This window comes from Stenella coeruleoalba (genome assembly GCF_951394435.1).
Source record: "Stenella coeruleoalba genome assembly, chromosome: 13".
In the NCBI taxonomy this organism is placed as follows: Eukaryota; Metazoa; Chordata; class Mammalia; order Artiodactyla; family Delphinidae; genus Stenella; species Stenella coeruleoalba.
Window position 1 is genome coordinate 58,437,932 of NC_137159.1, and position 12,451 is coordinate 58,450,382.

At 36.8% G+C, this 12,451-nt stretch overlaps 1 protein-coding gene across 3 annotated transcripts in view; it reads left to right on the forward strand.

The window, feature by feature from the left end:
* The first annotated feature begins 201 nt into the window (after positions 1 to 201).
* THUMPD2 (THUMP domain 2 tRNA and snRNA guanosine methyltransferase) overlaps positions 202 to 12,451 on the forward strand; it is a 46,040-nt gene continuing 33,790 nt past the window's right edge. For 2 of the 3 annotated variants that reach the window (XM_079940386.1, XM_079940387.1), the window contains exons 1-5: positions 202 to 355; positions 5,651 to 5,786; positions 7,167 to 7,573; positions 8,527 to 8,604; positions 10,931 to 10,983. In XM_079940386.1, coding sequence (XP_079796512.1) covers positions 230 to 355; positions 5,651 to 5,786; positions 7,167 to 7,573; positions 8,527 to 8,604; positions 10,931 to 10,983 — 800 coding nt within the window. In that variant the 5' untranslated portion in view covers positions 202 to 229. Of the gene's footprint in view, positions 356 to 5,650; positions 5,787 to 7,166; positions 7,574 to 8,526; positions 8,605 to 10,930; positions 10,984 to 12,451 lie in introns of those variants that run through there. The other variant, XM_079940388.1, reaches the window with a different exon arrangement.

Here is a 12,451-nt window from a genome sequence, read left to right on the forward strand (position 1 = left end):
ATCATATCCCTTCCACCTGTGATTGTACATAATTCCAGATTCCTAATTAAGGGGGTTCCAAGCAGTTAACCTAGGAGACCCACATGGCCCTTCCCAGCCGATCGCCCCCTCCCGGGACCTCCCTGCCGGCTCGCCTTTGGCAACACCCGGCCCTCCGCCGCGTGAACACCGCCTCCGGGTCCGCAGCGCCGAGGCGCGCGTACCCGAGGCCACGTGACCCCGAGCCGCCATGGCGGCGGTGCCGGGCGGTCGCCGCTCCGGGCCTGCAGCGGGCGCCCGCTTCTTCTGCACCGCGGGCCGCGGCCTGGAGCCCTTCCTGATGCGGGAGGTGCGGTCGCGGCTGGCGGCCACGCAGGTGAGTCGGCCTGGTCGCGCGCCCGGGCGGGAAGCAGGGCAGCCCAGTCCCCGGCCCTGGGCGTGGTGCCTCCCCGCCGGGGTCCGTCCCAGACCCGGGAAAGCGACGTGAGCCCCGCGCTCTCGGCCCGCGAACCCACGGAGGCGACGTCCCGGCCCTCGGAGTTCTGCTGGCAGGTCCTCTAATTACTGCCGGAAAGACCCGCCAGCCGTTTTTCCCTGCCCATCTGTTACCGCGTATCTGTCACGCGTGCAGTTTTGTTAAAAAGAGGGTTTGACGCAAGTTACTTCATGGATTCTTTAAAAGAAAAGTGATAGTGCCTATAATTAGAATTAGACCTGTCAGAATCCTTTCTCCATCCTTTAAATGCAAATATAATCTTCAGGTTCAGCTGTTTTTGTCAGTTTCCCGACAATGAGTATGTTTATCTCTTAGGCCTTTTGGGAGGATTAAATGATAAAGAGTGTGTAACGTACACCTTAAACACGCAGTAAATAGTAGCTAGAAAAATTCTCTTGGAAGCCTCAGAGGAGGAAGTTAACAGTTGCTGGCATTTATACGCTGTTAATTTCAATGAAACGAAGCAGGTTTTAAACATCAGTTTAGGTTCTAGGACGTGCTGAGCCTGGTTCTTGAAAACAGGAAAAGGATGTAAGAGAAAAGTGCTCCAGTATCTTGGTGGGATATATATGACAGCGTGAATGATGTGTTTTTGGAAAATGAAAGCTTAATGAAAGAAATAGACCACTCTACTCCCAGGACTCCTGCAGTGTTGAAGGTCCACAAAAGGTGTTTCAGTGATGAGAGGGTGGGGAGAGGAGGATAGAGGGGTCATGAAGAATGGCATCAGTCTTTATTAGACTACCTGCCATTTGTGGTTTTGGTCACAGAATGTCATAGAGTATTGAATGTAGCTAATCTAAAAAAGCAACAATAGCAACTGCTGACATGGATTAAGCATTTAATATGTGTCAGACAATTTTCACAACTGCCCTATGGTATGAGGGAGGCTCCACATTTAACAGAAACGGAAAATGAGGCACAGGTAAAGTCCAATAAAATATTCAAGTCGTGGAACCAGAAAACAGCAGAGCTGGGGTTCACACCCAAGCTGTCTGAAATCAAGCATGAGCATATTATCATGTTCAACCTAGGCAGGCTGGGACCTGGGTCCAGTTCCTTAAACCCTGTGTGGCCATGACATCTTGCTGCACTGAGTTTTTAAAATGTAAACGTAGAGTTCTTGGTATGAAAAACAGATGGCTTGACCCAGTCTGCATATGCTGCATTATTAGAAAAAAGACGGTCTCTGCTTGTTCTCAGTCTTTGCCATTTGCTTCTTCATGGTGTGGTTTCATATGTTCCTCTATCCTCTGTTTCCTGTAAATCGGAGTCCTGTAAGTTATAGCTAGCACTTGGTCATATTCAGATTTGATTTTTTTTTCTCCTGGTGGTGGGGCAAGCCTCTCTATAGGTTCCTGTGTATTTTTAAATATTTAATTTATAGCATATAAATATATACTATAGTATGTAGTGTGTAGAGTACTTTATAAAGAAATGTGTTGGGGGGGCTTCCCTGGTGGCGCAGTGGTTGAGAGTCCGCCTGCCGATGCAAGGGACATGGGTTCGTGCCCCGGTCCGGGATGATCCCACGTGCCGCGGAGCGGCTGGGCCCGTGAGCCATGGCCGCTGATCCTGTGCGTTCGGAGCCTGTGCTCTGCAACGGGAGAGGCCCGCGTACCGCAAAAAAAAAAAAAAAAAAAAAAGTGTTGGGTAAAATTAAGCTTTACTTTGTAATAATGTTTAACGTGTTAAATACTGTTATTATAACAATAAAAGCAGGAACAGTAATTTTGAAGATAGTAGAGGTGTCTCCAATGCCAGCTGGCCAGGAAACCCTGTCAGTTGATTAATCAGCCTTTATAAATCCACATAGCAAAGACGATGAACCCAGGTCCTTTTGTTTTTACTTTTTTAGTGGGGTCATGATGATAGAGGGTAGTGGGGTACAGCTAAGCAGATAGTTGAGTTGTTTCATAGTTTTTCATTTAATGTAGTAAAGTATATATTTTTAATTCTCTCTTCTAAAATGATCCAAAAAAGCTCACACCCCACCTCAGTCCTTCACTTAGCGCTTTAAAATTAATTCCGAAATTAAATGGCATCTGTAGAGTTAGGAAAACTTTGGTATCACCCTATATTACTGTACCTTACTTTTTTGCATAGGCTTAAGCTTTTCATCTTTGTGTCAGACTTGAATCCCTGAATTTTAAAAGAAAGGTAAAACTGCTAACTGCCTAGATAATGCTAGCCAATAACAGAGCTATTTTTTTCTTTAATAAAGGCTGTTATTTCATCTTCTGAAGTGTTAGACATAAAACCAGGTGGTTTTAGGCAGTTTTTAATGATTTAATTCCAAATGGAAAGAACAGATTGGATATATAAATAAATTTTCAAGGAAAAAATACTGGGATGAAATATTCTAAAATGCCACAGTTCTCCCTAATTATTGTAATTGAATATGATCAGTTACAAACTAAAAAAAAATGAGTAACGGTAGCTTCAGTGTTTGAAATCATAAACACCAAAATTCATCTCTCTACTACTCTGAGATACAATGTCTTTACGAAGGGTGAACTGTTAAAGTGCTTTCATATATGTGACTGATTCTCACAGTGGCTGTTTTACAACTTAATAAACTACTTCTGATTACATGCTCATTTCTTGTAAAAGGAATGTAGGCCTCATGTTAATTTTTTTAAATAAAGAGAATAATGTTGCTTTTGGTTTTGAGAATGTATTTAGTGCCTCAACACATATTATTCTTATGATTGGGTACCCCCAATAAATTAAATGACCTTCTAGGTCCTCTTAATTAACTTTATTTTCAGTCCACACTTTTTTGTTCTTCACACCCCCCTCAAAAACAGATATTTTTGGAGGAAGTTCATTATATAAACTGTTTCCCTTGATACTCAAGTAAATGAGAAAAGATAAGATCTTTGTACAATTAAATAACAAATTGAATGTCTAGACTACTTAGGTTCAAATCACTGGTCTAGATGTTTGCGTCAGTTTGTTTATAAGACTTGGATCTTAAAACCATACATTGTCAGTAACGTATTTATTTCAGTTCCCCCAGAACCTTGACAAAGTATTTCCTGTCTGTTAACCTGTTTTGTGATGGCTTAACATCAGCTATATTTTTAGGTCAAGTAACATAAAATCTAAACTTCTAAAAATTTACGTTTTAAAACTATGTCTCCAAGTTCTAAGCACTTTTGAGGTATATATTTAGTTTTGACTTTAGAGGGAAAATGTCACCTTTGTAATGAGAAAGAAGTAAATTGTAGAAACCAGAAGTTCTTGTTTTAGTTACTTCATTATCCCCTTAAATACTGATTCCTAAACATTCTTCTCATTCCCTATTTCCTCCATCTCTCTTGGTCAGCTACATTGCTGGTACCTAAGCTATTTGTTTTTTTTTTAAATTTATTTGTTTTTCCAGCTCTCTTGAGGTATAATTGACATACAACATTATGTAAGTTTAAGGTGATTTGATACATTTATATATTGCAAAATGATGACCACCATAGCATGAGCTAACACCTCCATCCCGTCATATAAGCACCATTACTTTTTTGTGGTGAAAACATTTCAGATCTACTCCTTTAGCAACTTTCAGCTACATAATACAGTATTACTAGCTGTAATCACCATGCTATATGTCAGAGCCCCAGAACTTGTTACTCTTTTAACTGGAAATATTGAGGTTTTAATTGTTATCAACCTAGGGCTTCCCCAGTGGAGATTCTTCTTCATCAGGCTAGAGTGGTAACCTCAGAAATTACCATCTGCAAAGCTTAGTTAGACCAGGTCAGATCAAACATAAAACATTTGGAGTTCAAATTCCCATTGAATGGGAGCTACCTACGCACATGGGACCCCCCCAAATTCCATGGTTGCCTTAGTCCTAGGAAATGACATAAAACCATGTCAGTCAGCCCATGGCCACTGCTAAAAGGAGAATGCTAGGACTGTCCACATCCATCCTGAACCTGAGGGCGTTGGAATGACCCAAAAGGTTTAGGGTTCCATTGGCATTAAGCACCATTTGCTGTGACTCTCTCATTCGACTCTCTGTGAGCCAGCGCTCTCTTCATTTTACTTTCTTCCCTGAGTGACCACATAGCCATCCTGTCTCCAAAACCTCTTTCTGTTCGATGCATACTTCTTGCTTCTGTCCATTTTCCAGTTCCCACAGCCAAATGGTTCATTATTTCTTCCTCAGTAATCTACTTCTCCCTCCAGCATCACATTCACCACTCAGTCCTTTATGCCTCTTCCACAGTAATTTTTTCTGCCAGCTAATTTAGTGCTGTCATAGTTTTCATCAAAAGCCTGTAATGCTTGACCATTAGCATCTGTGGTACTCGAAATTTTGTGACTGTTATCAAGCCGGCCTGAGCTACACCATCCATCCACCTGACACCGTCAGTCAGCATCACGCAGCAAATGTTGCCATGCTGACTTACAGTTTACTTCAGCCAGGTTGTCACTCCCATCTGTGTGTTCTTGCCCTTTTTTCTTTTGTTAGAATCCCTCTTCCTGAGTCTTATAGGATTCTTCCCCGAGACTTTTACTAACGATGGCTTCCATCGTTGGTGCTACTTATTGTACCTACAACTTATCAGTGCGTTTATTATGTTAAGTTTTTAGTTTTCTTCTGGGTTTAATGCAGATTGTTGTCTTATAAATTTTACATTTTAATTTGTATGTCATTGTATGCCTATTACATTATTAGTCATCTTTAAGATTTATACTGTATGCTTCCTTGTAGACCACGAGGTAGATGTTTAAGAAATACCTACTGATTATTTTAACCTTGGGCTAGACACCTCATTTGTCCTCTCCATTATACCTTTCCTTTGCCCACTCTTAACAGTTGAGTGAGATTTGATAATTAATGAGTATTTTGTGTTCTATTTTTTTAGTAGTGTGTGCACACACACACTTTCCAAAAGGTAACATAGAAAGATTATGATCTTGGTCACTGACTGTGTGACTTCATACAAATTATTTAACCTCTCTAAGCCTCAATTTCCTAATCTATAAAATGGGGATGATAAAATCTACCCTAGAGGGCTCTTATAAGGATGAGGGGGAAAAAAATGTATTCAGAGTGCCTAGTACAGTGTCTGATAAATAGTAGATACTTCAGAAATGGTCATTTTTATTATTGTTAGTGTAGGTGCAATGTTTTAATTCATTAATATCTATTTTTTCCATCTCTAGGTTGAATATATTTCAGGAAAAGTTTTTTTCACCACCTGTTCTGACTTGAATATGCTGAAAAAATTAAAATCTGCAGAAAGGTTATTTTTGCTGATTAAAAAGCAGCTTCCATTTAATGTTTCTTCTGTAAGTAAAGGTACAGTGTATACCTATTGCTTTTACCCCCCATGATATATTGTACTCCAAAGTTTTCTGCTTGGTAATTAATATGTAGCCATTTCACATTTTTAAGATTCATTCAGATCCGTGGGATCGTTAATTAGTTATTTTTCTGTATTTCCTGAACATTATCACCTAATTATGTCTCTTCTCTTTGCAATCTGCTGCCTGTCTTCTGAGATTTTAGTGTCCTAAGTCACATTTCTTCCTTAAGAATTACGATCAGACACCTTCTCTAGAACTGTGTGTGGTCAGTGCATTTATTTAGATTTAGGAGCACGTAATAACCCAAAATGCATTGATTTAAGTAATTGGTCAAACCTGTCACCATCTAAATTTTAACTGATGAGTGATATAATTGGAAAAATACTACATAGTAAAATTTGTAAAGTAAAGTAAAGTTTGGGGAACTTTAAATGTTTTGAAAAAACTTACACCCATTTATAAAGCATTAGCGTTAAAGAGGGCTTAGGAGATTTCTTGCCCACTCCCTAATTTTATAAATATGCTGCTGAAATAATGTAAAGATCTTGATAAAAACAACAAAATAGGATCAGATACATCTGGATAAAACATTGCCTTAAACCTCATTTGGATTGCTGCTTGTGCACAAGAGACCATGTCATCATATAGTCTATAATAAAATGTGTCAAGAAAGATACAAATGGAGAGAAATCAAGGCAGGGCAGAAAAATGGTTTTAAAGCAAATCCTAAGGTATCATATTGTGGGGTCAATAAAATTTCATCCCAATATTCCACACACTTTCATCTTTAGAAAACTACAGTAATTATCCTTGGGTCATTTTTATGTCCCTTGTTCATCAAGGTTACATTTTATCGAGCATGGCTGGCAGTCCCTAAGTTATGAATGGGTTGTATATCTGAAGTGTTACTTTGTGGGAAATCATTTTATTATCTGTGCTAATACTGTGTGGTCTAAAATAGTCCCAAGATTTAGTTGCTCTGTTTTTGAGCTCTGTGTTTTGCAGTTTATTCTGTTTTTTTAAACTTAATTTTTGTAGGCAAGATCAGCATTATTTTAAAGATCAACACATGCTCTAGGTCTGTAAGTATATTAAGAGATGCATATGTTATTGTAGGACAAATGATCTTGCTAAAGAAAATGATAACTTTGTAGGAATTTTAAAACAGTTTTGATGTTAAGTATGGAATATACGAATGAACTTTATTCTGTACAATATTCTTATGTTAAATTATATAAATTCCAGATGAAAGGGAAGTCACTATTCATGTAGCAATTTAATAAAATTTCTTATTTTAAAGAAATAAAGGTAATGGGATTTGGGGGGTGATGAATAGCTTCAATAAAGGGTAAACTGAGATTTATTTATTTAGGAAAAATATTTAATGAAATGCAGAGACTTACAAATGATGATCCTGAAAGTTGGTTGAATGCCATTTCAATTTGGAAAAATCTTCTTGAACTTGATGCAAAAAAGGTAAAACTTTCTCAAAAAAATGCTAACCCACTAAAAAGAAAAGTGGGAGAAAATGACATCATTGCTAAGAAATTGAAAACAGCACAAATGCAAGAGATACAAGAGAATAAGGAATGCCAAATGGAAAAACAAATAGAAGAAGAAACACTGGAGCAAGGAAATTTTACCACTAAAAGAGACAAATCTCAAGAAGAACTTCAGAACGATGTAGCAGAAGCAGTTGATACTCAAAAGCAGAACGACTTAACTTTCAGAGTTTCCTGTCGCTGCAGTGGAGCCATTGCAAAGACCTTTACTGCACAGGTATACTTTCCCCCTCCAGAGTGGGTTACCGTGTTCTAAAAGAATTTATTACTCTTTAGATCTAAAAAGAGGTAAAAACCTTTCTCAGAATACATAAACCAGGCCCAGACAGATAACTAGACCTAATCTCATATAACTAAATCTCTTCTAAAAATGCATTTTCCTTCTTAACTGTACCTCAGATGCTTAAGAGGAATAGTATGCCATTCTATGTAAAGACTTCCTTTTACTTTCTCCCTAAAAGTTCCGTTAAACGAATAGATATCCTTTACATTTGGAAATCCTAATATCATGGTCTGAAGCTTTTTGGCTTCCTCTGTAGTTCGGTTCTGTGTTTATTGAATTGTTGCTCTGCACCAGGTCCTGCATGTGGGATTGTCCCAGGACCCAGATGCAAATACACAGATGGACGTAAAAGGAGAGCAGAGACCACGAACAGACCCTACAAAGTTCAGTAATATAAAGGGCATAAGCCTAGGTCCTTTGACCAGTCTTAAAATCAGACAGACCCTTAAGTTTGAGCCTAATGCTATTGCTGGTAATTTTTAAACATATAGGATTGCCATAGCTAAAATAGTTAATCTTTCAGCTTGCATCTGTTTCCTAAAACCCAGAATGACCATATTTATCAGGCCATGATCTGGTTATTTCATGTATCTAAAATTACAAGAATAAAATAATAATAATAATAAAATAAAATAAAATTACAAGAATGAAGATTACATACAAGTAGACGTTAACACCATAGGACGTGTTGGGGGTGGAAAAGGTAAAATATACCCTTTTTGCCTTGAGTAGAAGATGCTTTCGTGTGATATTTTAATATTGTAGCCTTAAATTACCATCAGATAGTCTGATTGATTTTCCTGCAGACTCTGTTAGTTTTTGCTTACATTTAAACTTGAAATTTTCATTTTTAGTATATTCTTTTCTATAACCTGCTGCTTTTCCAGGAGGTAGGAAGAGTAATTGGAATTGCTCTCATGAAACAGTTTGGATGGAAAGCAGATTTGAGGAATCCAAATTTAGAGGTAATGAGTGTTCATTTTATTTTATATGCTTATAACCTAATTCTTTAAAGACGATGCCAACTATTCTTTATTTTAAATTGAAATATAGTTGACATAAAATATTATGTTTCAGGTGAACTACACAGTGATTCGACACTTGCATACGTTACAAAATAATCACCATAAGTCTAGTAGCCACCTGTCCCCATGCAAAGTTATTACAGTATTATTGCAATGTCAACAACTTTTATTGTGCTTTTCAATTTTGCTTTAGAGTTTTAGAAATCATGTCTACATGGATCCAGCAGTCTGTTTCCTCTCTAGCAATAGAATACTGCAGATAATTTTGCTAGTAGTTTTCACTATGAAAATGTCTCATCCAAATTAGGACTTTTGGAATGGAATTGTTTAGTCACAGTTAAACTGAACATTTAATATGAGGTTGCAGAGATGCTCTCTATAATCACTATAATAAATAACAAGTCTGTATAATAAGAAATTCTAGCTAATGGTAAAAAAAAAAATCGGAAAACAAAAAGGCCAATACAAAGTTAATTAGTGTGTTAATCGTGGCTTTGTTAGGGTTTGGGGATTATTTTTCTTTTTCTCTATTTTCAAAATCAATTTAAGGAGGTTACACAATTTTTAATTAGAACAAAGTAAACACTTACATGGGAAAACAAATTCTAGCTATAACAAATATTCTTCACTATTTTTTGAAAACCATCTCATAAATTTGACCAGTTTAGTCACTTTTATGATTCGTTAATTCATAAATTTATTGTTATATAGCTTTAAATGGAGTAATGGCTGGCCAAATCAGATTTTGTGTTGTTTTTCAGTTTTGTTATTTGAAATTTTTTGCTTTTAAAAAGTCGTGCCTCTTTTATATTCTTTATTGCTGTTATGCAAAATATTTTGACCTCAAGAATGTTTTGACATAAGGGTGTCTTCCTTCACCTGCCCCTTTCCACTTTGCTTATCTTCAGCTCTCCTGGTTTCCTCCTCTCCATCTCTCCCTGCCTCTATCTCACTGTCTCAGAATTATAGTTTTCTTATAGTTTAGCTCATAACTAAATATATCTAATTTAATTCCTATCATCCACTTAATGCAAAAATCTGTGACCAAAATTGACAGAAGAATCAAATCTTAACAAATTTTGTTCTGTACAGTTAATAGAAAAACCTTCATAGTGGGGAAAGCTATACCTGATAACATTTGATATATAAAAATATCGGTATATCATATCTTTAATATAACTTTTAAATAGAAAAGAATTAATCCCAATTAGTAGTTTTGCTAAAATGAATAATATAAAAAATTGGAAAGTTTAGCTTCAGTAATCAAGGAATTAAACTGACTAAACGGAGTTCACTCCAGATTATTCTTTTCTTAATAAAAGTTTATCAATATTGGAATAATTCTGATTAAACTATATTAAAATACCTTTGGGGTAAAAGTATCAGGAATCAAATGTTCTTGAGGTCAAACAGCAGAATTAGAGAATTCCATAAGCCTCATCAGGCTACAGAAGGAGGGTTCTTTAAAATCTGTGTGGGCTACTAATTATAACTTGAGACATTTAAATCCTCATCATGGCCTATCATGACGACTACAGCTGACACTGCTATACAACTTAAAGGAAGGCGGTTAAGAGAGTAAATCCTAGGGGTCCTTATGACAAGGAAGAAGTTGTTCCTTTTTCCCCTTCTTTTCCTTTCATCTATATGAGAAGACGGATGTTAGTTGGACCTATTGTGGTAATCATTTCACAATATACATGAATGAAGCCTTCATGCTATATGCCTTAAACATATAGAGTGATATATGTCAATTATTTTTCAATAAAACTGGGGAAAAAATAACAAGGTAATAGAAGGAAGAAGCTCCCCTATAAATAGTAGGGAGGGGAAAGGTCACCCTTGCTACAGTATATTTGGCTTAAAGAAAGTTTTCTGTTAACCATGGCATCAAGTCTTATTTGAGGCTAGAATTAGGGTAGATTTAGGTAGTTGTCTCTAACCTAAAATGATGAAAAATCTAATTTAGTTAAGGTAATTCAAAGAATCGCTGGGAAGAAAGGTGACCTTGAGTTCTTCGTAATATGATTCTCAATATAACTTGTATACAATTTGACCTCAGAATTTTTCTATGAGACGTACTTAAAATTTACTTTGCCTCTGCTCAGTAAAAAATATTATGGAACATTTTTCTGGATATGACAAAGCCTTGGAATTTCTTATTAAAATATAGGTTATATTAGGTTCAAAATGGAAGTTTTCAAATTGTCAGTCATTTGGTAATGCATTTCCTGTTCCATTTTAACTTCTGTATTTGTTCTTTCAGATCTTTATACATCTAAGTGATATTTACTGTGTGGTGGGAATTCCTGTGTTCAGGTAGATATTGTTTCTAAGTTTCAGGTTTGTTCCTTAGTAGATTTTGTAAAATTAAGAACTGTGTGCTTTTATTTATAGTGTGAAAGAAACATTGATATATCAGAGGGGGCTAAAGGCAAAGCATTTGAGTTCTTTGCTTGAGCCAGTAAAGTATTTTCACGGAGCTTAGTAGATATCTGATCGGACTAGAGCTGTGAAAGATTTGATCACAATAACCCACTGATTACATGATTCATACTGAAAATTATATCTAATTATTTCTATTATTAAATGATTTTCACAGGCCCATATTTAAGCTAAAATTTTTAGTCTGTTGGCCTCTTGGATTTTTTTATTAAAGTAGAAAATACAACACAGTACTTAAAAGTCACCTTAAACATTCTTCAAATTTTATTGCAGTTCTTTTTTTGTGGGAGAGTAATTCCAGTTTTTAAAATCTTCAGGTTTTCTCCCTAGTTATGTTGGGTACTATATAATAATAAATGCAGTTGATTCCTTTTCTTATTCAGAAATACTTATTGAATGCTTATCATATGACAGGTCCTTTTTCTAGATGCTTTGGGAGGAAAGAGCTGGTTGGATGATGGAAATAGGGATTTGCAGTTTGTTGGGAACATGTGAATATCGTTGGCATCTTCAAAACATGTTATTTGCAAAGCCCTGTTTACACAGTATAAGGTGATTTAGATACCCTTTCTCTAGGTGATTCTAGGCATGGAATGTTTTTAAAATCCTAAAAGTGCTATGGGAATACGTCACTTATCCGAAGCTCACATTTGTGCATGTGTAAGCCTGAATCAGGATGTAAAAAGGAATGCTGAAGGTCATTGTAATAGCTTTTAGCAAATGGTGCGCCATAGCAGTTGATTAGCACAATGCTGAGAACACTGTAGATGTTCAAGAAGTGTTGAATGATTGAGTTCCACTGTGTGCTAGTTGTAGGGTAGGCCCCAGTAGCCTCTAGATTACAAAAATCATGCACCAAATAATATTTCTTGTCACCTCAACACACACGAGGTCATCACATGCCTCAATGCCCTGTTGGTTTCCCTTGGCCCCCACCTACCCCAGTAGCCTACCAACTCTCCCAGATGAAACCTAACCCACTGTTTTATACCTACATCTGCAAGGTGTCCAGGCTGCCCTACTCCAGTGCCTTTTGAAGTCCCAGGCCCTAACCCCTGCAGAATATTTGTAAAACTTTTTTTTTTTTTAGCAATTTTGGTTTTTTTAAATTTTATAATAGTCGACAGGAAAGGTGGGAGAAACTGAAAGATGGCCACATTTCAACCTAGTGTAATTATTGATAGTCACCAAGACAAGGGTAAGGAAGACTAGTAAGACAGTAAAATATGAAATATATTTTTAGAAGGATTCATAAAGCAGCTAACTATTCTTTAACGCTTTGGCCCCTAAAAGGGTGAGCTTAAGTGTCTAGAATATTGATTTATAAGGCACATTTCATCCC